The sequence below is a fragment of the Pecten maximus genome, chromosome 11 (assembly GCF_902652985.1).
Source record: "Pecten maximus chromosome 11, xPecMax1.1, whole genome shotgun sequence".
NCBI classification, from domain to species: Eukaryota; Metazoa; Mollusca; class Bivalvia; order Pectinida; family Pectinidae; genus Pecten; species Pecten maximus.
Window position 1 is genome coordinate 8,870,458 of NC_047025.1, and position 26,722 is coordinate 8,897,179.

General features: G+C 37.0%; 1 protein-coding gene across 1 annotated transcript in view; it reads right to left on the reverse strand.

Annotated features, from left to right (window-relative positions):
• Window positions 1-6,565: 6,565 nt before the first annotated feature.
• LOC117338350 (pyrokinin-1 receptor-like) overlaps window positions 6,566-26,722 on the reverse strand; it is a 36,401-nt gene continuing 16,244 nt past the window's right edge. Inside the window, exon 2 of the mRNA XM_033899674.1 lies at window positions 6,566-8,672. Coding sequence (XP_033755565.1) covers window positions 7,783-8,672 — 890 coding nt within the window. The 3' untranslated portion in view covers window positions 6,566-7,782. The remainder of the gene's footprint in view (window positions 8,673-26,722) is intronic.

Consider the following 26,722-nt stretch of genomic DNA (forward strand, 5'->3'; position numbering starts at 1 on the left):
TATGAGGTTCAGCGCTCATGAAACATCTAAGGACATTGTCGTTAAGACTTAGCTGCAAATAACGTTGTTTTCTTGATATCTTTGTTAAATCTGTCTAAATCAAAGTAAGTTTGCAAAGGTTTTGCTGTGGGGCTGAAGCAGATTTATCTTTTAAAAAATCAAGAAGAGATTATTAATCATTTGTTTTAGGACATGGGATCAGCTTAGACAGTGTCAGTGTCCTTGAATTACAAACATATATTTACATTCTGCGTGTATTTGCCTATATGTCGTTAGTAAACCAAATTGTATTCATGAGACTGTATACTACAATTTACAGTGATTCGGTCAGAGTAGGAATACAGCCCTGACGGGCGACATTCTATTTATCTGTCACCCGAATCGTATTCATATCGACTGTATACTACCATTTGGTAACTGTTCAATGCTTAAATATAAAACGGTAGTGTGAATTAAAATTTAGGAAAATTTAAAAGAAAACAACATCAAATTGTAAATGTAAACTAAAACATGCCTGCAAGACAAAAGCTGCCGCTGCCCCTTGACACCCCAAAACATATTTGGTTAGGATCGCATCAGCTGTTCCTGATATTGGCTAGTTGTATTTCATCGGGACGGGACGTGATAAGGATTGGTTTGGTTTGGTTTATTTGTTTAACGTCCTATCAACAGCTAAGGTCATTTAAGGACGGCCTCCCATGCGTTCAACATGCATGGGTGTGGTGAGAGCGTATGTGTGTTTTGGAAGGCTGCGGTATGTTTGTGTTAAGTCTCCTTGTGATAGACCGGTGATAAGGATTGAATTAAGCTACTTTGTAACTACTGTATTATCAGATATATTACTGATTGGTTTGTTGAATATTATTTAACATATTTGGTCATTTGAGGACGCCCCCCCTGTGGTGTGCGAGATGCATGCGTGTCTTGAGCGCTTCAGGAGGCTGTGGTATGTTTAGCGGTGATTTTCGAAATTATAGTGCTGCCTCACTAAGTATACTGTGGCCCGGTCACATTACTGAGTAGTGCATTAGTAGCAACTGATTTTATAGATTGATAAATTGATATGGTATCCCTCGGCTAGCGGACAGAACCAAATGCCTTCCTCATAGGGACGAACACTCAAATCAAGGCCAAAAGTGAGAGAGACAGAAAGATAATAATGTTTTTTAAAAGGAAGAGAGGGAAAACCAATTAATCTTATACAATTATATTCTTTTGATAAGGTCCTTAAATAGTTTTATTATTCTCAAGAAAAGGGTAATGTTTTGCTTGGTCGGTAAATATGACGCTTTCTTGGGAATCACGTGACACTATTTTAACCAATCGGAAAATGTAAAAAATCTTATCACATAATTGTAAAGTTAAGAGCAGGCAGTAATATCTTTTAGTTTCAAAAAGATTTTAATTGATTTGGTTCGTACTTTTATCAGTATTTCGACATGAAATGGAAGAAACACTTTTGGTTGATTAATGATTTTGACCTTTGTACAAAGATGATTGTTTGAGAATACTTTGGTCTGCAGTATTCCAATCATGATTTAAAAGAATTCTTGACATTTTATAGTTTATTTTCCGATTGAAGGTTTTCTGCAAAACATTTGAAACAATGTCCAGCCAACATGAAGAAATCTTCAACGCAATCAATAAAATCAATGTTAGAATCATTGTTCCTAAGAAAGATGAGGAGATATTGTTACCGAGGTCATCACTGACGAAACATTGTTCCTAAGAATGTGGAGATATTGTTACCGAGGTCAACACTGACGAAACATTGTTCCTAAGAAAGATGTTGAGATATTGTTATCGAGGTCATCACTGACGAATCAATTACAGTCTAACAATAGAGATATTCTGTTAGATCAATAGTAGGTGGAAATTATCCTGATGCTGGGGGGAATGAAAGTAGGCGTTTGATTGCTGTACACGCAAATTGGATGTCTAGTTAAGAAGTTGCTTACAGTATATTTCCTTTCATTGTTATCGGATGATTATAGGGTATAGTATATGTTGGAGCCTCGAAGAACAATAAATAGTGTAGCTGACTGAGTAATAGAGTTACTGAAAATAATCACAAATTACTGGAACAAGCTTCAGTTTCATCATCGTTACTAGTTTCCTTAGAAGAGGATTCCACACATTAAAGAAAAAAATCCAAAACTAAGAATTTTCTGTTCAGACTGCTATAACTGTAGATCTAATAATCATAAAAAGGTGACTTCTTTTTATAAATTGTGAAATGGGGTAATATTTAGCGATGCAAGATCCCAAACCATAAAATTGGCTATATATATATGTTTAACATGTTTCAATTATCTCTGTTGATGTTATGTGGTTTGGTTTTTTTTTGTTCAACGTCCTATTAACAGCTAAGGTCATTTAGAGACGGGCCCCGTGCGTGCGACATGCATGCGTGTGATGTTATGTTTGTACACAACAATAAATGGAGAAAGCCGAATAGTCACATGAACGTGAGGTACGAGTCCTCGCAGTGTGCGATACATTCTTGTATAACATACCCAATTATTGTAAGTTTTGTTTTGCCTAAGGTACTAGTATCTAAACAACACGGCTATAGGCATTCTACATTTTCTAAATGAAGGGAAAATTTTAGTTTTATATTTATTTCTAAAAAATATTACGCATTTAAATATTACGCATGTCATTATTTCCAGACAGTATTTATCAGTCAACCGCTTTTGAGTCTATGCTATGGCAAGGCCTTCGTTGTCCATAAAAATGTTTTTAAGTAGATACTGTTGATAAAGGACCGAATTGATTTTGACCATTTGGTCAGAAGCATCTTTGGGGGAAATTGGTTTGGTTTGGTTTATCTTGTTTAACGTCCTATTAACAGCTAAGGTCATTATCTTTGGGGGAAAGGATTTGGTTTGGTTTGGTTTTATTTGTTTCACGTCCTTTTAACAGCCAAGGTCATTTAAGGATGGCTTCCCGTGCGTGCGATATGCATGCGTGTGGTGAGTGCGTATGTGTGTTTTGGGAGCTTGCGGTATGTTTGTGTTATGTCTCCTTGTGAAAGGCCGGATTTTTTGCCGATTTATAGTGCTACCTCACTGAAGCAACTGCCGCAAACACCCAGCAGGATACCCCACCCGGTCACATACTGACAACGGGCGAACCAGTTGTCCCACTACTATGCTTAGCGGTAAGCAGAAAGGAACACATTTAGCATAAATTTTGACTCTGGATCCCATTTGTGCACGGAGGCGGCACCCACTAGGGGAAATATAAATAATCATCAAAGACTGAATGCCTTTTGATCCGAAAGATCCTTTGCTGAACAAGACCAAATTTTTATGTAAACTAGGGGCCTGAGGGGCAGTCTCAAAAGAAGACATATAGCAAATTATTTAAAACATTTGGTCTGAAGTATCCTTTGGTTGTCTATTGTAACTTCAAAAAAACTTACGAGTGTGAAATAAATTCCATATCCAAAAATCACGAGTCGTGTGACCTGTTTGTACCACAATATCGGCTTGAATCAAAGGGGATCGTGGCCAAGTCTAATTTCGTGTATGCAAATAAGGTGTACGATTGACGTCATTCGAGTATTGATGACGTCAATAACAATTTTGGTTTGGGTTATTTTGTTTAACGTCCTATTAACAATTGCAGTGGTATATGGCATATATTTATCCAACAGTCGGCACAGTTATACAATGGTTTGAGAGTGGAATAACACAGCGTATTGTGGTAGAAATAATTTTATATAACGTGTGCCTGCCTCAATGGCCTGAAAAGTTGGACATCGTCAATTCTTTAAATTTGTTCTTCTTTTGGAATGAAAGGGTTTGGTCTCTATTTGGTCTGAAACATTATTCTTGAATGAAGGGGGGAAAATTGTATAAAACGTAGGTCTGCCTCCTCCCACAGGGACCTGAGGGTACCAACACGGGAATATAGCGATTTCTTTAAAATCCTTCTTCTAAAGAGTTTTGCAATGATCACTGGAAATCCAGATGAGTGATGTAGACCCTCTGGGCCTCTTGTTAGTTATAATTGCTTCAAATCCAATATCGTTTCCCATGATGGAAAATCGGTAGTTCAAGATTTTATTTAACTTGAAGAACATCTATGAATCGGAGCCAGGTGCGTATCACTTGAACAAAAGATAAATGTGTATTGAGTGAAATCGACACGGCAACAACAGGTGGTATAGCATTGTCAACGATAAAAGAGACTCCTAATGATTTCGCAGAAAAAAATTGCCGCAGAGTAAAATTAATCCGAGATCTAAATCTATTTGTGTTCATTACTCCTTGAAAGCAGTAAATGGCAGCCTTGGATTTATCACGTTTCAGTACTAATCGAGTTAGGTGCAGTAGAGCCGAAATTAATGATTAATTATTAATGGTTAATGAATGGTTAATGCGTACAGATATGTCATCTTTGAGCTTCCGTGATGTTTAATGACTAAAGAGATCATAGGAGGCGTAAAAAAACTCGAGATATGTCGAGAAAAATGTCAAAATCTTGACAGAAAGATTTTTTACTGTAATACTTTTCGATATTACAATTAATATTGACAAGAGGACCAGAGGTTCTGTACCCTTCATTTGGCTATATCAGTGATCATGGCAAAATACTTTCAGTGATGTTCATATGACATTAGTTTTGATTTTATTTTTTAGGCTTAATCTTTCAGCAATGGTTATGATCTAAAGTGTACCAAACCCTTCCATTCCTACAGAGTAGGAAGGATATTAAAGCATGTGCTATACTTCCCTTATTTGGCCCCGCCCCTGAAGGGTCAGCCCAACCACTTTAACAGGGGATCCACACCGTCGGATAGAGGAAAGAGAAGTAAAGTCACAATCGGACGCACATTTTGTTCACCCATCGTACGTACTTACGGGCGGTGTGCTCGTTTGAATAAGACCGTGCAATCCTTTGTTGTAGTTGCTCTGGGGACGAAGGCTTGGGGCCTGATAGAGGAAATATAGGTAAATACTTTAAGTAGCTACTAGTTCTTACCGATTGAATGGATCGGTTATTAAAGTTGAGTGCAAATCTTGGGTAAGGAAATGTTTCGCCTTTTTACTACGATACTTAGAAGTGGTTCTAAAATGGAAAAGTATTAATGATATTTCTCATATGTATTTCACATGATCACTGAAATATCCAGGTGAACGGTGGAGTTCCTATGGGCCTCTTGCTAATCATGACTATTAAAATGAAGCCTTCACCTTTATATTGTAGAAGTGAAAAGGTTTTACAGATCTGTCGAACCGATGTTACTCTAGTTGGTTATAAATAGCTTCAGTGTTTCCAAATTTTACTTTGAAATTTTGAAATGATAAAAATCAATTTTGTTTTTAAATGTCAATAACGTATTCAGACGGGTGTCAAGAAGAGTAAGACAACAAAGCACAGGGAGAGTAGTGAGGCAATAAGCAATGGTGACATAAGATCTATTTTGGCCTTTGTTTAAGACATTTCAATTGAAGATGGAGACTTTGCTGTAGTTAAAGTGGTAGCAGATGAAGTCAATGAGAAAGGCGGTGATGGTGGCTTCAGTGAAAGTATTGTCAGTATACCTACATCCCGTTCTATAATACTGCGTCCTGGGTCCCCACTTCTGTAGTTCCAGACCTTACGAGATGGATTGATGAAAGCGTTTCAGGAAATCCTTGACCCAGGGAAAATTATATCATTTAATGTACTTTGCACCAAGCAAAGCTTTCCTAGTAATACACGGTGAGGTACCATCACAACCAACGTCTGCTGAACCGACCTCGTGCTTCCATATCTCAACTAGCACACAACCTGTTGCGGTTGTTTGAATGGTGACCCAATTTCTTATACTAAAAGCATCACGGTGCATTAAAAATATAGTACAACGGCAAAACTCTCTCGAATCCCTCCTTAACCTGTTCTGGTAAAGTGAGAGTATTAACAGTATTGTTTAAAGACGTTTACCCATCGGGAGCACATGGTTTTATTATCGTTGTACTGTTTCATGTGACTCTCAATTTAAATCTTCAAATCTTAATATTTTTCCCTCGTTAAATTGATTTTGACTTCGAATTATGATTCTGTTATACCGGCATTTGGTGTTTGTGTCGTGTAACAAGCGATACGTACAAAAAAAACCCATTAAGAAGAGCATATTTCGTTACGAAAATGAAAGATACTATCCCAAAACTAGTCGCCACTGAAGACTTCGTATATCTTTTTTAAACATTATTTCAATCTATAATCGATAAAATACGTAATTGTTGCTATCCGAAGTCCTCAGCAGTTTCAGAAATCTCAAATTGCAGTTATTTCCGCTGGTATTATGTTTTCTAAACATGTCTACATAAAGGGGTATTTTAGGAAATGGTTTATTTTAGATGGCCAATCCCTTCGAGTGTCTGGCGCGCTAATACATTGATAAAGACATACTCCGGGTCATTCACGCCTCGACATTATTTGGTAAAATAATTTAATTGATCTCGGAGTCGGCAATAATGGATAGAGATAGCGTTAACATCCCTGTCTATTATTTATACATGTGTGTATAAGAATTATTGTTATAATGGTAAATAAAAGTAAAACAACAACATTTGAAATTATGTAACTGCTTTAATGATAAAGGTTTCTCTGTTTGTCAGGTAAATATGATAAATACATGTTTTAAAGTTTTGCTGTCATTAATGATTGGAAACAACTGATGAGAGACGGACGAGTACACCTTGCTTAACATATGGATTTATTAGATATTATGAAAAATAAGATATCTTGTTTCTGTTACGACAGGACCAGTATGCCCCACAATTACAGCAGTATCAGAAAAATAGTTTCAAACATTATACACAACTATATTATAAGGTAGAACCTAGAAACACATTTGTTTAAAAGTTTCGTGAATAAATAGACAAACTGATGGTAGGTATCAAAAGTTACTTGAACATTACATATCTGAAATTCATAAATAGCTTTATTACATTACATAAACGACAATGTTTTGATAGAATGAACGCCATTTAATACATTGTTTTGATAGAATGAACCCCGTCTTAGTTTATTTTATGAATTAAGTAGATATCGTACTGCAAATTCTCGGGGATGTATACTGGTATATCATTAAAACACAAGAAACAGCGGAAAACATGCGAAGTCCAGCGCTAGCGACAATTTGTAACGGCACATATGGGATCAGAAATCTGAATATATTTCGTTGTTTATGCACTCTCGCTTTGACAAAACGTACAATGAACACCCATGTCATCAGCTTCAGCAAGCATATTTACATTGTATAATATATATATAAACCTGCAGTAAGCGGAATGAATTTTTTATCGTCGTTTACCTCAAACTCACCGGAAACTCAAGGTTTCATCTAATTTTAACATTATGAACTGGATACGGTTGACAATTCCGGATATTTATATGATTATAACAAAATATATATTATATCACATATATATTTATAAATATAACAATTGACAAAGTCAGTAAATGAAATATATATTCAAAACATAAAAGTTGTTTTACACCACCTCCAACAATATTTAATTAAAACATGATTGAGCAAATGACTTTTGAACAAGAAATTACATGAAAATATTAAAAACATAGTTCAGGGTCTCACAAAAGGTCCACACACAATACACAATGTACTTGAACGCACTTCAATAATTTAAACATCTGCGGATAATTATTTTAGAATAATCATTGCTGACTTTATAGTCTGTATGAAGATGATTTTAAACTGGCTCTTCTTTTTTTAATAGAATATAAATTCCAAGAATATTACATCATTCTTTTCTGATTTAATAACTATCTGGAATTTGCAATATTCTTATACAAAGGACAGAAATCGTTCATACGCTGCCTGTTTGATGAAGATGACGACGAAGAAGAAATCTGGCGTTGTTGAATTTCCATCCGCATTAAGTTGACTTCGCCTTTGCAATACATTCCACTGGATTCTCGAGATTTCCTCTCCACTACGCGTCTTTGTGAAGAATTGTTCCTATTTCGCCTTCCACGGAAATAAATCATCATTTTAAACGTCCGTCTGAATTTTCTTGAAACAAAATTGTACAGGATTGGATTAAGTGCGTGATTAACGTAAAGACAAATTCTTGCTGAGTAAACTATTGCAAGATATTTTTCCAATCCAAGACGTGCCACATTTTTACTGTTTTCAAATATCAGCCACAAACTGACGATGCGGTATGGCAGATGACATAAGAAAAACATTGAAACTATTGTGGCTATGATGTTAACAACTTGTTTTCTCAGACGCAATTTTTCTGCTGCATACCGCTCGTACATATCAAAGGGACATTCTGAGTCGGGGATAAGTTTGCGACAGAGGCGGCAATACAGAGTGAATAGTAAAGCACAAGGTATGACATAGATCAAAAATGTAGATATGACGATGTATGACTTTTCTAGCTTAGTTCTGATTGGTGCCCGGCATACTTTGATTGGGGTTCCATCTAGCAGCTTGCTGTCCTTGTATATTACAATAGACAAAATCGGTGTGCTAATAATGATGGCAGCTAACCATATGACGATGATCACCTTAACAACGTAAATCACATTCTCTACCGTGACGGACAAGGGTTTGCACACGACTTTGTATCTCTCCACACTGATAGCAATGATGGTGAAAACGGAAGCAGAGGCCACCACCATCTCGAGGAATGGCACAGCTTTACCTGAAACGAAACGAAAATAAAATACATAAGATATCATATTCACTAATCCCAAGGTAATGCATTTCCCCCGTTTCCTTTTGATATGAGATTAATGTCGCATTACACTCATGTTAGTCGGGGAATTAAAAAACTCATACAGAACAGTATTATGTAACGCAGTTGCGTTCCGCTCGTTTATTTCTGGACTCGTTCCGGAAAATTGTAACATCCGGTTACGTAAGATACCCGTGCTGCTGTGGGGTCAATCACTTTTCGTCCAGGTGTCAGCAGGGGGTGTCAGCAGGGTAAGTGGTGTTGACTTTTAATCTGTGAAATTAATTAGATAACCGTCGCCCATCCTTTCCTAAATTTCATATTAATTTGTCTGCTGGATATTATTTGCCACTATCGTACATGTATTTTTATTTTCACGTGTAGTATTTTGATGTATTTTCGATGTATAGAACTTTGTTTAATTTGAGTCTCGTGTGCCGGTGTCATGTCGGAAGTCAGGGTGGTGCTTGAAGGAATTATTCCATTTTGAGAGCACTCGCGGAGTGGCTAGAGAATATTTCCGCCTCTCGGGCTGTTTCTATACCGGTAAGGCGAGGGATAGTTGTTGGAAACCTCGTTAGTAGATACGGGAAGAAAGACGGGTGGTTAGCAAATGTTGTATTCTGACCGGACATGCCACGTGCTTGAGACTCGGGGGTAAAATACATTTATGTCATTTATATGGTTAGTTGTGATTAAACGATGGTTGGCATATGTTTTAGGCTAGACGTATATAACTGTAAACTCCTCACTGTGTCTCACGGGTATTATTTTGGTACTTTGTTATTTTTACACATGTTAATAAATTGTTGAACTTTATATGACGAGTCTATTTTCCTTCTCACCAGTTTACTAAAAATTGTCTATTACTTGACAATTCATTTGTATTTGGAATCTGCAAGCGAAAGCGGCAGTCGAACCCTGGGCAAAACTTGGTAGCAGTCCGACGTACGCGTGGCACCCCTGCGGTACACGTGCTGCGCGTTACAATTATTTGGTGAAAACGAGGATTTGCTTTTCTTCCTTTCCTATTTCTGGACGCTAAATCCATAAAATGCAAAATAATTCATCTACACTATTTGCATTATTGGCGACATATCATATCTCTAATTGAACAGGTCTAACTGGAGTATCCGCGCAGTGATTTATGTTTTGGTTAAATGTTTAATTACATTACAGACATAATAGAATATTTAACTGCAACTGTAAAATTATCGGAAATGGGTATGAAAGTCCGAATAGTAATTTCTCTTCGTTAAAGCTGTCACTATATTAAAAGTATAGTACGAGAAAAAAAATGATGTTCACGCGGAGTGTCGGATTATAAGGCAATATAGCAGCCCTACTTGCAGGTTTCACTCTTTGCTGAGCTCTTAAGTTGCTCTTGAGTTAATATCTTTTCTTTTTACTTTAAATCCACGCAACTTCATGATAAAAAAAACAAAGTAAATGTAGCCGGATAAGAAACATTTTTGACTCTATTTTACATACAATTGTAGAAGACAACTTAGAAATTTAAAACAAATGTTGACATGTTCTAAGTTTGGTAACTCTGTTGATATTTAAGGGGTGTTAAAATGTAAGACACCTAGGTGTGTTTGATGTCCTATAATTATTGAATGTAGTACGTATGTGTTTAAAAAGGACTCAAATTTCACAGCAAAAGCAAATATGAATTGTAAATCAAGTGTGCGATAAATGTTTTAATTTGTTCTATAATTGTTTTTATATTGATCAAATTAGTAATGAACGTGGTATGCACACGAGTGCACATAGACAACAAACTCAACCCTATATGGAATTCATGTCGATAAGCATGTTCATGTTTGTGCTAGTGATCGTCGATAAGCATATTTATGATTGTGCTAGTGATCAATTTAATGTATCACCTATATGTCATTAATATTCATCCGACATTGTTTTACTAGAAAAGAAAGAGGATCGATTAATACATATATTAAACACCAGTCTCAATTCGCATTCATATATGTACATCTATTGCGATCAAGGTATGCATGATTTAATAGACACAACTGGATAACTATGCTCATGTCAGGGTTACGAGTAGACCATCACTGCGTCAAACCATCATTGAAACATATTTTTTGAAAACGTGAGTGTAGCGCAGTGGTATAAGATGCGAAAAGTCTGGCTAGGCGACTAGGTGGCATAGATCACGTGTAAAACCAAAACAAACCTGAAATAAAATTCATGTAATAAAAATGTATGTTGTCCATGAATTCCCAGCATCTAACTTATAGAGTCACTAGACCATAATTATCGATGATATTCTGTGAATAAAGGACTGAAGTGTTCGCTATGTGATCTAACTATATACGACATCACATTTTTGTTAAAACTGGAATTATACTTTTTGAGGAACCGATCTAAAATATGTTTTAAACTGAAATGTTTAAGACGCCGCCGCCATTGACATGGAAAGTAATTTTTTAGCCTCGCTTTTGACTTCCTGTCCCAGCCAAAACAAAATAAGAAAATGTGCGAACAAAATATACGTTTTATATGGAGCTAAAATACAAGGAGATTACCAACCCGACCATGTTATTCGGTATTCCAATTTTCCTCCATATTAAGTTACCTCGCGTGTTTCCAACGGACAAACAAGAACTATTCATGAAGGTTGAAATGTTTTATTTCGAAATCATTTATAAACAGGCATTAAAAAGTTGCGTTTTAACCTTTGTGTCAGTTTGATCAAACATGTTATTGCATTGGACATGGAATACCATGGGGAATATAAACAAATGATCACAGACTTATGTAAACGTAATTAAACGCTAACTAAATGTGGAGCTTCTAATTGCATTAGAAATGTACTTTTGTGAATATTGCCATGATTTCTGTAGTCGTTATTGCACTGTGCACGGATCTATTTACAGATGACTGATTTAGGCGACGTTCCCTTGAAATGATACCAAGCCATTGTGGCATTTCTACTTAAGTTAAATGATCAGAACGTTTCTGACAATTATTTTTGTATTAAGAGGCTACATTTCTTTTACCCTTGCTACCATTTGCATTCAATAAAGAGATAAGCATGAACTCGTGGTCAGCTGTGATTGGTTTGGTTTGGTTTATTTTGTTTAATGTCCTATTAACAGCTAAGGTCATTTAAGGACGGCCTCCCGTGCGTGCGACTTGCATGCGTGCGGTGAGTGCGTATGTGTGTGTTGGGAGGCTGCGGTATGTTCGTGTGAAGTCTCCTTGTGATAGGCCGGAACTTTTGCCGATTTATAGTGCTACCTCACTGAAGCATACTGCCGAAGACACCCCAGCAGCACACCCCACCCGTTTACATTATACTGACAACCGGCCAACCAGTCGTCCCATTCCTAATATGCTGAGCGCTAAGCAGGAGCAGCAACTACCATTTTTAAAGACTCTGGTATGTCTCGGCCAGGGGACAGAACCCAAAGCATTCCTCACAGCGGCGAACGCTCAACTAAAGGCCAAAAGTGAGGCATTGTCAAGGGAGATATTAGGAAGAAGAAAGTTGTTCAGAAAGAAAAGAAAAGATAAGATCCCAAATTCAGTCGCCTCTTACGATCATGCAATGGGGGCAGCAGGTACAATTCTTACGATCTACCTGCAGGACTCTGATCATTACACAAATGAGTCGGTAGATAAATGAAAGCATGGTTGTATACCGAAACGAAAATCGGAAGTGACGTAGTACGCAAGTTATCGTGTAAAGGATTCTTTGGGAATTTCGGGTCGCAGTCGTGTGTGCTTGGAGGTAGTAAGTACTTTTAGATGTAAATCAAAGTTTAATTACTCTGCCGTAAGAAATGTTGTGAATTGTGTGCTCAATATTGTCTAGCAAGGGAATAAGTTCACGTAGTTGCTATAGTAATCCTGCGACACGACAGCGTAGTTCGGTTATTTTGTGTTTTATCTTTGATCTTACTTCACTTTTATTGTCCAAAATGTGTATCCGTGTGTATTTACGCACTGAATGTGGGATATGTTAATACTCATTCTGGGAATTAATAAGTAGGGAAAGCTTAGTGTATTAAACCCTTTTCTTCGAGATTACGTTAAAAGTATTACTAGATTTAAATGGTTCAGAATTCTATTTGTAAGCTTAGATGAGTTAATATTATACGACTATTTCAGGTGAAGTTATTGAGATATTTATATCGGAATATATTCATAAAATATGTTCGTTATCTTGGGATTGGGATTTCCCGGGGACGGTAATTGTATGAATGTGAATAGTTTGTTCCTCCAAAACAAAATGAGTTAATCAATGATACTGGTGTAAAAGACAGATAACTTCAATGTAATTTTATTCTCTCGTTTCATTAAAAAAAAAAAAAAAAAAGCCCGGACAAGTATTTATTGTTGCTGGAGCTGGTAACTGAAAAGAACTATGATCGAAGGAGAGATAAAGAATAAACATGATATTTTACGACAAGAAACATTCATTTACAAGATTAGAAGTAGTGGTCCATTAGTGAAATTCTATATGGATTTGGTATCGGGTATCATTCAGATTGATACCCAAACCAATGTAGCAGACAGCAATACTACCATACGTACATTTATTAGTGGTTGGATCGGACCACTTTGCTGTTACAATGTTAGTGAATATACTTACAGAGGTGTATTGGCTGGCGCAAAGGACCCTGGGAGAGATTGCATTCCTATAGGTAGGGCGCATTTGTAAGTCTTATTAATTTTTGTCATTGATATAATACTTGTTGCTTCCAATACACAGTATTCCTGATTAATTTCGGTGCCAGCACAATGGTACGATATATATGTTACTGTCTGAGACATGCCATGTCATTAAAGCATTACTTACGTCTAAAGTTTGAAGTGCCGCCCTTAAATGACCTTACTGTATCGATTTGACGGAAGACAAAAACAACCAACCATTTTTTTCTTCAATAAATCAAATACAATTGTTTTGTTTAGACATTTGCATTCTTGATACAGCCAAGGTCACGAATTGTACGACCCATTGGCACGAAGTTTCACGCATCAAAATATAATTGACAATGTCACCAAATTACCATCAGAAATAGCCTTATTCTTTGGCAAACACGACAGCTTTTCTGTGAACAAAACATTTCGTAAATAAATGCCTAGGTTTTATTGTTTGCTGGTTTTTACCATTTTCCTTTCCAGCAGAGTTGGTGATACCCTCACTTAACAATAAACGGGAGGCACGTCGCATGCTATCCAGATCTATTGGGGTAAAGTGTCTTGCCCAAGGACACAACCACGACAGCACATACAGGTCCAAGCACAAACAAACCCGGTTATGCAGTGTTGAATCAAAGTCTAACCGACTGAGCTATCACAGTCCCTCAAATATCTTTATCAATAAAACAAAGTTTAATTGTAATGTCTTCGTTCCATTTTGTCGCACGCACGGGAGGCCGTCCTTAAATGACCTTAGCTGTTAATAGGACGTTAAACAAAATAAACCAAACCAAACCATTTTTACATAATTTGGCCAGGGGAGCGGCCCCCACATCACAGCATTCCTCTCTTAGATTGCTTATGTTTGGCCAATGAAGGACGACGCATGTGACCAATTGATCGTGTTTTTTCACTAAAATTTAGGGCTATAATGATCCTGTTTGTACCTGATATGATATCGTACCTTGACACGATATACGCATTAACGCGATATCAAAACATACAAAAAACGTTTATTGTTGTTTTACGTCCTATCAACAGCTAATGTCATTAGAAAGGTCAGTCCTGAACATCAGCTGCCAAACTTTAGATACAATGTAAGTATGTCAGAATGTTTAATTGATTCATCATATCATATAGGCGATATGACGAATATGTTATTCATACAGCATTGTAGGAAGTCGGGACGGAGCATGGAGTATCCTACCATTTTAAAAACTTCGTCTTTAACGGACTTGTTACTGAAGCAATGATCTTTTCCGAAAACGGCGAACCCACTTTAAGGCCAAAGGTGAAACAGTGTCAAGGAAGATATTAGGAAGAAAAAGTTGTTTATGTAACGAATATTATGATGTTGTCAGCTGATACTTATGCACTACCTCGAGAGCAAGATATGCCGGAACTTCATCACCCTCGATGACCTTAGCTGTAAATAGGACGTTAAACCAAACCTCGACAATCGTTAAGTGGCAGGCGACAGTTCGTATTCTTTGGTTATGTAATGACAGCTTCTATCTTGCTCTTTTTCACCGGGCATTTGCATTTGAACAAGTGATAGAATACTTTATGATATTAGGATATTGACAAAACCATATTACCTTTTATAAAAAAATGAACAAGATCGCCGATCAACACCGCGATAGCAGGGTAATGACCAATCTAGATAGTCATTCTCACTACGTTACATAAACATCTAACAACATCCCAATAGGGGTCACGATCTGATGACCTTTTGGATTAGCCAATCAAATGACTACTTCCAGAATCTTGGAAGTGAATTATTATGTCCGAATTAGCACGACTAAAGTTCATAACTTGCATAATATGTCAATTTATTTCAAGTCATTTCGTCCCACAATATATATAGTACATGCTGTACCGAAATGGTTTGCTTCAGATGCATGCTGTAACGAAATGGTTTGCCTCGATGACATCGGCAAATACACACATCTCAAAGGTCATCAGAACGTGACCTCTTATGGGATGTTGTTAGATGTTCATGTAACGTAGTGAGAATGACCATCTATATTTTAATTAGATTGGGTAATGACATGCTTGTTTCAGAAACTCGTTTTGATCAGCCGAAACTGCAGGCTTAAACATTTGTCAAGTACACTAGCTGCCGTTAAAGTAGCTTCATAACTCTTAAACGGGATATGAAATACAATATTACCATATATGACAAAGTTATTACCTTGATTACGTCTGTTTAATAAATATTGGTTTGGTGTTATTTGTTTAACGTCCTATCAACAGCTAAGGTCATATAAGGACGGCCTCCCGTGCGTGCGATATGCATGTGTTGAGTGCATATGTGTGTTTTGGCTGCGGTACCTTCGTGTTAAGTCTCCTTGTGATAGGCCGGATGTTTTGCCGATTTATAGTGCTACCTCATTGAAGTATACTGCCGAAGACACCCAGCAGCACACCCCACCCGGTCACATTATACTGACAACGGGCACAAACGTGCTACCGTACAAAAGCCTGTTTACATGCAATGTAACGCGCACACGTTGTGTGATAACATTGCTGTATTACTTATAAACACCATACAATGTATATACATTTCATGTATAACAAATTGACAACATGTCACCGATATGAACTACGTCATTAATCTATAGTTTAAGGTCTTTCAAAAAATAATCATGATGAATTACTATAATATCATACAACGCAACATCAAATCATGTTCAATAAGTATATGCAAATATGTTAAAAGAAATTTAACAAATGCAGAAGTGTAACATTTCCATTTCATTTTTAATATTTGTTACAGTAAGACTATCTAGTATCGATCAAAAACAAGAATAGGTTGTATATTTTAAATCAATGTCAAACGTTACATAACTATGCCTTTAATTACCAACCATCAGAGGTTTGAGCGTCTCTTTAGGCGAAGTCAATTCTAACCGCCTTTTGTTTAATGAAATTGGCAGGAAGCTCCTATGGTCAATCAAAATTGTGAATAACATGATCCCAAACTTCTTCTCAAGACCTAAATAAGGTAGAACAAAACACTTCATAGATGGAAAGGTTTTAAGTGCTTTACCAAAATTGTGAATTTCATGACCATGGGGTTTCATGTTTGCCCCTGGGGAGGGAGTAAACTTTACTATAGTTCATATAGGGAAATCACATTTTGACTGTCATTTATTTGATTTCTATTGAAATTCATTCCAACTTTGTTACACATTATCAGCATTGGATGTCAGCTCGCTGGTATGCACATGTTCGCCCTGATTGACCCCCTTGGCTGATTGGTGATGCCAAATTGGGGCAATTTAATCAACTTAAATATTTCAAAACTCAGGTGACCGTTAAGGCCCACTGGCCTCTTGTTTATCATTTAAAACTGATGTGAAATGAAGACATTAAGAGTAAACCCGAAGAAATGCTATCGTACTCTTCCTTTAAATAGTACGTAACTTTGGGTTATAAACGGAGTCACGAAGGTCTAGTGGTAGGACATAGGGCTACGTGACCAAAGGGTTTCCAGTTCGAGTCCCTGCATAGACGCTGTCTTGTATCATTGAACAAGACACTTATCTCTGTTGTTCCAGTCGACCCGGCTGTAAATAAGCACGTGGTAGGGCAGTACAAGAAATGTCGTATGTAAGCTTTTAGCGCCGAAATGGCAGTATACGGCTGTATACTCCACAAGGAATATGAGAAGACATTGGCCGATTGATAAAGGCCCATTAACCTCGGGTTGTAATTTGTGAACCGCCTTGAGACGACAATCTTGCTATTTTTGGCATTTGTTTGTGTTAAATGCAAGTATATACAGTGGGTGTCAAATTAAGCATTTTTGTGATAAGCAATAAATGCTGTCGCCGATGTAGCAAATTGTGTATTTAAGCTTATCAAACGAATTTACATTTTAATGCTATTATCGGTAAAATGGCAGGTACTCGGTCATAAGGGTATCTCGTTGTACACCCCGTACGATCAGGCGATATCATTCTTTAATTGCACTCCCTGATACTTAGCCTCTATCTGGACAGGGACTCTGTAATCAACATCTGTATAGCACCGAGTACATAGCGATGTGTATTGCTGAGTCGCAGAATTTCTTTATCAAAATTTCAAGCGCCTGAAATACTGTGTTTTAAACTATTTTTACATAGTTCTCTAACAAATTTGACAGAGTTCTATCAACAATACTTTGAAAACTTAACAAAAAACCCGCTAATGAATAAATTATTTGTTTTAAAGGAGCATTCCTTCGTTCGGACATGCACAATTTCTATTGATGAAATGGATTTCCGAACGATTATAATACGAGTTTTTGTGCCTACAAGACCGTATGTGTCGGTAATAAGTGATACTTCGGGCGATTTTAGAATTTCCCCGACTTTAAACTCGAAGAACTTTAGTTATTCTTGAGAGTAAAACTGGTATTAATGTAAAGAATGTAATTTTTTTTACTATTTAGAAAAAAACCCATATTTTCCAGTTAGTTCAATTTTAACGACCTAAACTTCGTTCATACGAAGAAATGTCCCTTTAACTTATTAATTTCATAAACTTATTAAATATAAAGTGTACAACTTTTAACATACGTACAAATGGTCTACTAATTCCTATTGGTTATCAACTGAGGGTGTAACAACCGAGTCCCTAAACGAGCATTGTACAAAAGCCACACAAGATATAAGCACCTTTCAAAACAAATTAAAAGTTGGATAGATATAACTAAAATCAATTAAACTTCATTATACAACTATTTTGTCCTTCTAGGACTCGTCAGTGTTACTAATGACCTTAACAACTGATAGGAGGTGACTGAACTCGAAACTAATCGTAATATCAAAATCTGAATGGGAGGTACAAAATACCTATTATAAGATTAGCCAAAAGGTACATTGTCACCTTCTTGTACACGTCGTGATAGAGACGAAACATCCTACACAGTCGATCGAGTCTTTTACCATCTCGGACACTACACACATTAGTGCTAGTACGCTTAACATTGGTCATAAGTCCGATAAAAGTGACAAGTGTAGTCATCAAAATGTCACTCTTCAATATCAGACTAGTTATAATATATAACCAGCAGGACGAAAATGATCCAGAATATTTTAAAAGTACATGTGTAAATGAAGTAAAACGTGGCAAGCAGGTCAAAAGACATTCAATAACGTTCTGACGACGTACTCCGCGACCCACAAGGATTTGATCGTACATCAAACTTATAGAAACTTTCTAAAAAAATGAAGTGAATTTCATGTCTGATTTTAGTGAGCTAATTATTATAAACACTAATGGAAGTTTATAAAATATGTAATTTCATTCTTTGCTATAGGTAAACTAATGTCGACCTTTAAAGGCGCTGACATTTAATGTTGTTTTACGTCCTAGATGCAGGTCGTTAATGCACGGTGACTAATTGGGTGAGGCGGTTTTGAGGGCTTCTCACCTAAAGGGCATCTTTCATGTGCATTGACGTCTCTCTCGGTTCAATTATGCTGACAATGGATGAGGTTTCTTTGTAAATCGCGTTAATTGGTGCCGAGTCAATTTGGGAATATCAATTACCATTTAAATGATTCATATCAGAAAAGTATTCAACCACAATGTGGCAAACGTTCAATGCGAAAGGCCTTATCCAAAACCGTGTCATGGGAAACATCAGAAAGAAAATGGTCTTCTATTAAGCTTACTGAATGGGAATAGGGCATACAGAGGTTAAGCTTGCAGCGTAACTTGAGGTACGGTTGTATTCGTATTGTCTAACGTCCTATCAACAGCTATGGTAATTTAAGAACGGCCTCTCCTGTGTTCGAGTTGCATAGCTGTGGTGAATGTGTGTGTTTGTCTTCCTGTGAAATTGCGGAAATGATGGCGAATGTATAGTACTACCTCATTGAAGTTTATGCCAAAGACATCCAGCAGGACACCTCACCTGGTCACGTTATACTGACAACACTTCATGCTAGCAGGAGGAATAGAAACTTATGTTGTCTCAGCTAGGGTTGAGGCACTGAAGCCATCCTATTGACCTATGGCTTAATATATTTCTATGTAAACGGTTAAATGTCTTCGCAACAGGCGAAGTAGCGTGAGGGTTGATGACAAAGAGATACGAAATAAGAGACAGAAAACATTCCTAATGACACTTAATAAAATATTCCCTAATTATACAAGGGATCGCTTTCCGTTTCCTATCATTAACATACAACGAGATTCAGCGGACCTTACTGGTGGACTTTCTAATGTCGCGAACATGACACCAGATAAGCTTCCCCTGTAACGAGATATACTTTCTCCCCGATCTTGGAACGACTGGTTTGCCCGTTGTCAGTATAATGTGACCGGGTGGGGTGTGCTGCTGGGTGTCTTCGGCAGTATGCTTCAGTGAGGTAGCACTATAAATCGGCAAAAGTTCCGGCCTATCACAAGGAGACTTCACACGAACATACCGCAGCCTCCCAAAACACACATACTGTACGCACTCACCACACGCATGCATGTCGCACGCACGGGAGGCCGTCCTTAAATGATCTTAGCTGTTAATAGGACGTTAAACAAAATAAACCAAATCATCAGAAGGCATTTATGTAAAGTTTATTTGCTTTTACATTATGGTGAGCGGTAAGGGTCATCTCGCAACCTTGCAATCTCGTTCAGTCGATGATCACGACATAGTAGTAAGATCGCGACGGTGACAGAGCGAGGCTGATCCTATTTCGACGCCGTCGCGTTCTCATGATATCGCTCTGTCGACCTAAAGCTGACAGATACCTAACCGTTCAACGTAATACATACCTTTTTAAGGCTCTATCCATTTACTCGTGACTTTTGTACTTAATCCCCTCCCCCTTTTTTCAATATTTAACAAAACCCATATTATTTTGACACTCTTTGCTAAAAGAAGATTAAAAAACAGTTACAAAAATATTTTTTTATTTACTTGCAATTTATTTAAACGCTTGATACGATAAGTTGTAAACGTAATTAATATGACGTATTCAATTTTTTTGGCGCAAAACCAAAATAAAACAGATAAGCAGAAAAATGAATCAACAATGAATGCCATAGAAACCAATGCAGATTAAACTACAATTACAGCAATGATTCCAGTACGAAAACGTAGAATAAGATAACAGCTAAAACATGGTCGATTACAGAATTATACATCTTAGTCAAACTTTCAAGTTTAATATTTACAGTCAGAGGTGAATTGATAGTATAATTGCTATTGGTTTCAACCAGATGCTACTGAACTTTATTTCTCGGTATAATCAATCGGTCGCGCACAGTTTGAAGCTACGCTGATGGATACGCTGGGCCGAATTCCAAAGTCAATACCAGCACTAGAAATCCTGATCTATAAATAGGCATAATGTCGATATAATTCACAGTATCACATAATCTTTTACAAACGCGAAGTTAGATGATACGTTGATGGATTGGATTTACGTGTATATCAAATGAAGTTCAACTGGCAAACTATGTTATCTGTTGGATACCGCTCTGAGTGACGGTAGATGGGATACGGAAAATAATGTTCTAAGTATGCCAACTAATCTGAAAAAAACTACCGCCCCCTCTTTCCCGCGTTCAGAACAGTTTTCTTAGGAATACACTATTACCTTTGCCAGTCATATAACCGTTGCCATCGATCCGCATGTGTTTCAACATATCTGTGACTGTACTATTTCCGTCTTGTATAAACTCTTTCATAGTCAACCATTGCAACAACTTTTCCCTCTAGAATGCTTATGAAATGTACGTTAAAGTTCTACTCGTCAAAGCAGATTGTCAAGAATTTGATTAACTAACGTTCGATCTAACAGGATTGAAACTCGAGTTCGTGCTAAAAAATCTTTTAATTTCCTGTCGAGTATTGTTTGCGTGAGCTGCCCTGCAGGTAGGGCGTAAGAATTGTACCTGCTGCCCCCATTGCATGATCGTAAGAGGCGACTGAATTTGGGATCTTATCTTTTCTATTCTTTCTGAACAACTTTCTTCTTCCTAATGTCTCCTTTTACAATGCCTCACTTTTGGCCTTTAGTTGAGCGTTCGCCCCTGTGAGGAAGGCTTTGGGTTCTGTCCCATGGCCGAGACATACCAGAGTCTATAAAAATGGTAGTTGCTATTCCTGCTTAGCGCTCAGCATAAAAGGAGTGGGACGACTGGTTCGCCCGTTGTCAGTATAATGTGACTGGGTGGGGTGTGCTGCTGGGTGTCTTCGGCAGTATGCTCCAGTGAGGTAGCACTATAAATCGGCAAAAGTTCCGGCCTATCACAAGGAGACTTAACACGACCATACTGCAGCTTCCCAAAACACACATACGCACTCACCACACACATGCATGTTGCACGCACGGGAGGCCGTCCTTAAATGACCTTAGCTGTTAATAGGACGTTAAGCAAAATTAACCAAACCAAACCAAGTTTGCATGAGAAAACTTTCTGCGTCAACTCGTTCAAATGCTTAGCATTATATCAATTTACACCATAGTGAATAAATGGATAAAGACACTTTTCATCTCATGGATTTTATTCTGTTTGTTTACAGATAAATTTAAGAAATTCTCGATATCAGGTACAATTTGTTTATTGAATCATGTACTTTTCGTTTATTGCTAATTCAAGGGAATTTCCCGACAGCATGTACTATTTGTTTACTGATAAATTAGCGGAAATTCCCGACATCATGTACCGACCATACTCAGAGCCTATCAAAACTACACGACGCTATTTCATTTAATTTCAGTGAATATTCCAAAGTATAACTGAGCAAAGGATTAGCAGTATACACTGAACATATTGACAGTGAATACAATGACTAAAGGATTAAGTAAAGTAAGATAAGCATCGTTATTTGTTCCATAGGCCGCTTCTTTTTCCATTTCATATAGCGATACCATTGACGACAGAAATCCTGAAGAATAGTTTTGAAGTATTTATTTTATAATTTTATATTTTTCGGAGAATATTTAGGTGTAGGTTTGACCTAAAAGACATTAACTGTCTATTTTCCATGTTCTGGTGCATACTTATTATCATTTTACTGCTGAATTACCATGAATTGTTGCAAATGGTCTATTAAAAATAAATAAATAAATTATGTTAATTATGGGCCTACACTCTGCAACACCTGTCTTAATGTTAATTGTAATAGCAAATTTGATAAAAAGTGTATATTAGATAAAACATGAATTGATAATGTAGACTACTTATTGTATAATATTCAATTCAACGAAACCCTCAACACGTTTTTGCATATAAAAACATCTAGGTGACAGAGTCCAATTGTAAGATTTATTTAAGGATCTATAAACAATAATGCAATAACGACAACACTCCATATAGTTGAAATTATGATTGTTAAAATGGTTTAATATAAAACGGTATAGTAAAATATTAAAATTCCCTTGTTGAAAAATAAAAACTAAAATTGTCAGAATATGAATGGTCGGTAAAACCTAAAACCAAATCACCATTGCAGATAATCGGGTCAGATAACGAACCTAGAACAAAGGCTTAAACCGTGTAATGAAAATGACTAGTAGAGCATAAATTTGTATTATTGGGTAGTTGTACTTTGACCTGGAATCTCTTTGGGGAAAGATAAAAAGAATTATAAATATTTATGAACTTCTTTACTCAACGCCTAGGGGGCAATGCGTTCTACCTGAAAGGTTCAAGGTGCGTTGACATCGTAGTAGTCATAATAGGAAAGAAGTCTAGGAGACGCGAAAGACATCAATAACAGGAAAGCGTTGCAATGGGGAGAAAACCCCAGATGAGATTTTTGTCTCCCTGGTGAATATGACACAGAAGAAAGCCAAGGATTATCTGTGTACGAGAATTATGTTTCTGACGGTTGCGTGCATACAACAGACATTTTCTATTTCCGAACGTGTTCGGATATAGACTAAACAAAATTATGTATGTCCTTTCACTAATTGTACAAAAAAAAGTGAAGATACATTCCAGGAGGAATTGCAAATTTGGTGTAAGCACGATTCTGGCGTGCATCGGTGATTTTTACAACAATGGTTGCCAACGACTCAACTTGACTTGACGATAAATGCCAGATAGTTCCAGGCGATGAGCGAGGCAAAGAACAATGTATTGTACAAAATATTAAAAAATGAATATATCATAACATGGCGTCTATATTCATCCATTTAATACGACTCTGATAGCGTAACAAATTCTTATAATTGGTACTAACATCCCATCCCACAATGACCTTATGTATTGACAGGGTATTTCACAATATGAAATAACTATAACCTTCAGTTTATTGGTATTCTGTTATTACAGGGTATTTAGCTTACTTATCAATTCTTGGCTCCGGTGAATGTGATTATGTCTTTATCGGCTCGTTAATACGGGGAAGTGATTTAAGGATTAACGGTATATGTTTTGTTTAAAATGCAATAGTCGAATATTTTGTTACATAATTGAAGTAGTTGGTTTTTATTCATGTGCAGCATGTCAGTTATGATTGGCAGTGCCATGTGTATTGGGTTTGTTTAATGAGGTTTAACGTCCTCGCAAAAGCCTGGGGCATATAAGGGTCAAGAGACACCTATAGAGGAAAACAAATCGCAAAAAGAGAGAGAGCAGTGGGAAAAGAGAGGAAAGAAGTATTTAAGATTCCAACTGTTGCAAAAGGGAGAGAAGATTCCAATGTCCCTGAGTAGAAAATATTGGAGACACTACACCCGACCCACACTGTGTATTGACTTATATAAATAATCTGGACGTCCTAAGACGTAATACACTGTTGGAAGACGCCTCCGCTATCCCCAGAATTGTGGTTTGCTTTATTTACTCCTCAGGACGACCAATGGAGACAGGTGGCTAGTGGAACACAACATAGGGATATTAGGATGGATACATACTGTTCTGCAGGGGAAACCGATACAGTGTTTTACTTCTGATTTTCAATTTGGCTTTGGTTTTGTTGGCATTGGTTGTCGCCTTGTTAACACAATAAGATCATTTAATGACAGTGAGCCACTGGCAGACGCTTTGTAGTGCAATCACACTGAAAATATTTTCCTATTTTGGAGCCGCCTTTCAATTGCAATACACGGAAGTAAAACACTTTCTTCTAACTTACGTTTAGCTTTCTGTACCAAAGTCAAATTAAATCACCCGAATGATGTTTCAGAACACATTTGGACTAAGTCCTTTTATTTCCTCTATATGGTCGCGTCCCCCCTTTTAAGTCCCACTCTCCCGGGGAGACGCACACTCCTTTAATACAACATTAGATCTTCGGTGCCCAATAATGCCCCGGACCAAATTTCATCAAATTCCATTTTGTTGTCTAGGACAAGTATCGATTTAAATGACTTGACCCCCATTCCCTATGAACCTCTCCATTACCAGACCCAAGGGGAGCAACATTTGAACCCGTATGCCCAATAATAATCCAGAGCAAATGAGAAACAGATTTGAATTTGAAAAAAGGACCACATGCCATGTTGGAATAAAGGCCTTTTAAGTTTGTTAATGTCTTTCATCTTCCTGCGAAAAGCCGTTAAATTACTAGCCGACTATTTATTATTGTAGCTAAAATACTACAGAGGTGGTGTTAATAAAATATGGAATTTAGAGAACCTCAGAAAAGTTTTGATAAATCTTAAATACCCTTCTCGCAATAACCAAGATCCGGAAAAAAATAAGATCCGGATAAATTACATAGAATAACAAAATTTCTACCACAATAGTTGGGTGCTGTTCAACTCCCAGGGCTTGAATGGTCATTACAACTGTTGAATAACATTCAGTTTACACCAAATCTTCTTTCTTAATAACTTTCTTCTTCCTAATGTCTTCCTTGACAATGCCTCACTTTTGGTCTTTAGTTGAGCGTTCGCCCCTGTGAGGAAGGCTTTGGGTTCTGTCCCCTGGCCAAGACATACCAGAGTCTTTAAAAATGGTAGTTTCTATTCCAGCTTAGCGCTCAGCATATTGTGTCTTCGGCAGTATGCTTCAGTGATGTAGCACTATACAAATAGCTAAGGTCATTTAAGGACGGCCTCCCGTGTTTGCGATAAGCATGCATGCGGTGAGTGCTTAGGTGTGTTTGGGAGGCTGCTGTATGTTCGTGTTATGTCTCCTTGTGATAGGCCGGAGCTTTTGCCGATTTATAATGATAAACGTGCTTATTATTTTACAACGATCACTCTTTGTGTAACATCTATTTATAATTTGGTATGGTGACAAGAGCTTCAAATTGATTGTTGGCATGCTCGCAAATAAAAAACTATATGAAGCACGTCAGGTGGAGATACCTCGATAAAGTTCGACAGGTGGGGACTGTATAAAGGATCCTAATCTGATTCGATCACCACGATATACTGGATGAATTACAAAACATGCCTCAGATTAAAGGAAAAATCAACTAAATGCTCTGGCCTGAAAGATATTCGAATCATACAACTTGCATGTTATAATAACGGGCAGCCAACGTATATCAAATATTCCTCTGAAGAGATACTTCTACCAGATGTCTAAAATGCAGAAAATACGTTTTAAGTTTGCAGCATAGCCAAATAAACAAAACAAAATTGTGTGAGTTAACTTAATACTGTCTACCGATATATGTTTTTTTAAATGTATACATATGCTTATCTTTGTTATATGAACAACGATATACTACATATGTTATCAGTTTCTTTATAACATGTAAACTTAGATTTTGGCGCATTAAATTTTTTGTTCATTTCATAATCTTGACATATTGGAGCAATGACGAATTAGCGCACCCAGATAGTTTCCTTATACTATGTAAAAAGGCGCAATGTTTCTAACGCGAAAAAAAACACGGTTAAATGAATGTACCGCTAAAATATCAACTTTTAAAGTATCATAATGATGGAATTATTCTTGTCGTTGTTTAGATAAATTTCTCCTACCGAGCACTATTTTATACGTCATATAGAATGTACGTTCCTCTTGGTGGCATTCGTGATCGATCTTGTCATACGTCTGAAGATTTGCTTATTACTTTTCACATGAATATGTTGGTATTTTTTATATACCATATAAAAAGTACATTCGCGTGCTCTGTTTGGAAAGCACAGTACTTTTGATCCATGTTGGAATATCATTTTGCTCTCGTAAAAGCGGCCATTATATGTAAAATTTTATCTTAAACCATCTGCGCATGATACACAACTATGTCGAACAAACACTCGCCACACGCATGCATGTCGCACGCATGGGAAGCCGTCGTTAAATGACCTTGGCTGTTAATAGGATGTTAAACAAAACAAAATTAAACCAAACCAAAACCTGTGTTTTTATGTTAGGTGAGAATTGATGAAGACCGCATCATGCGCAGTCATTTTCAGAAAAATACCTCATTT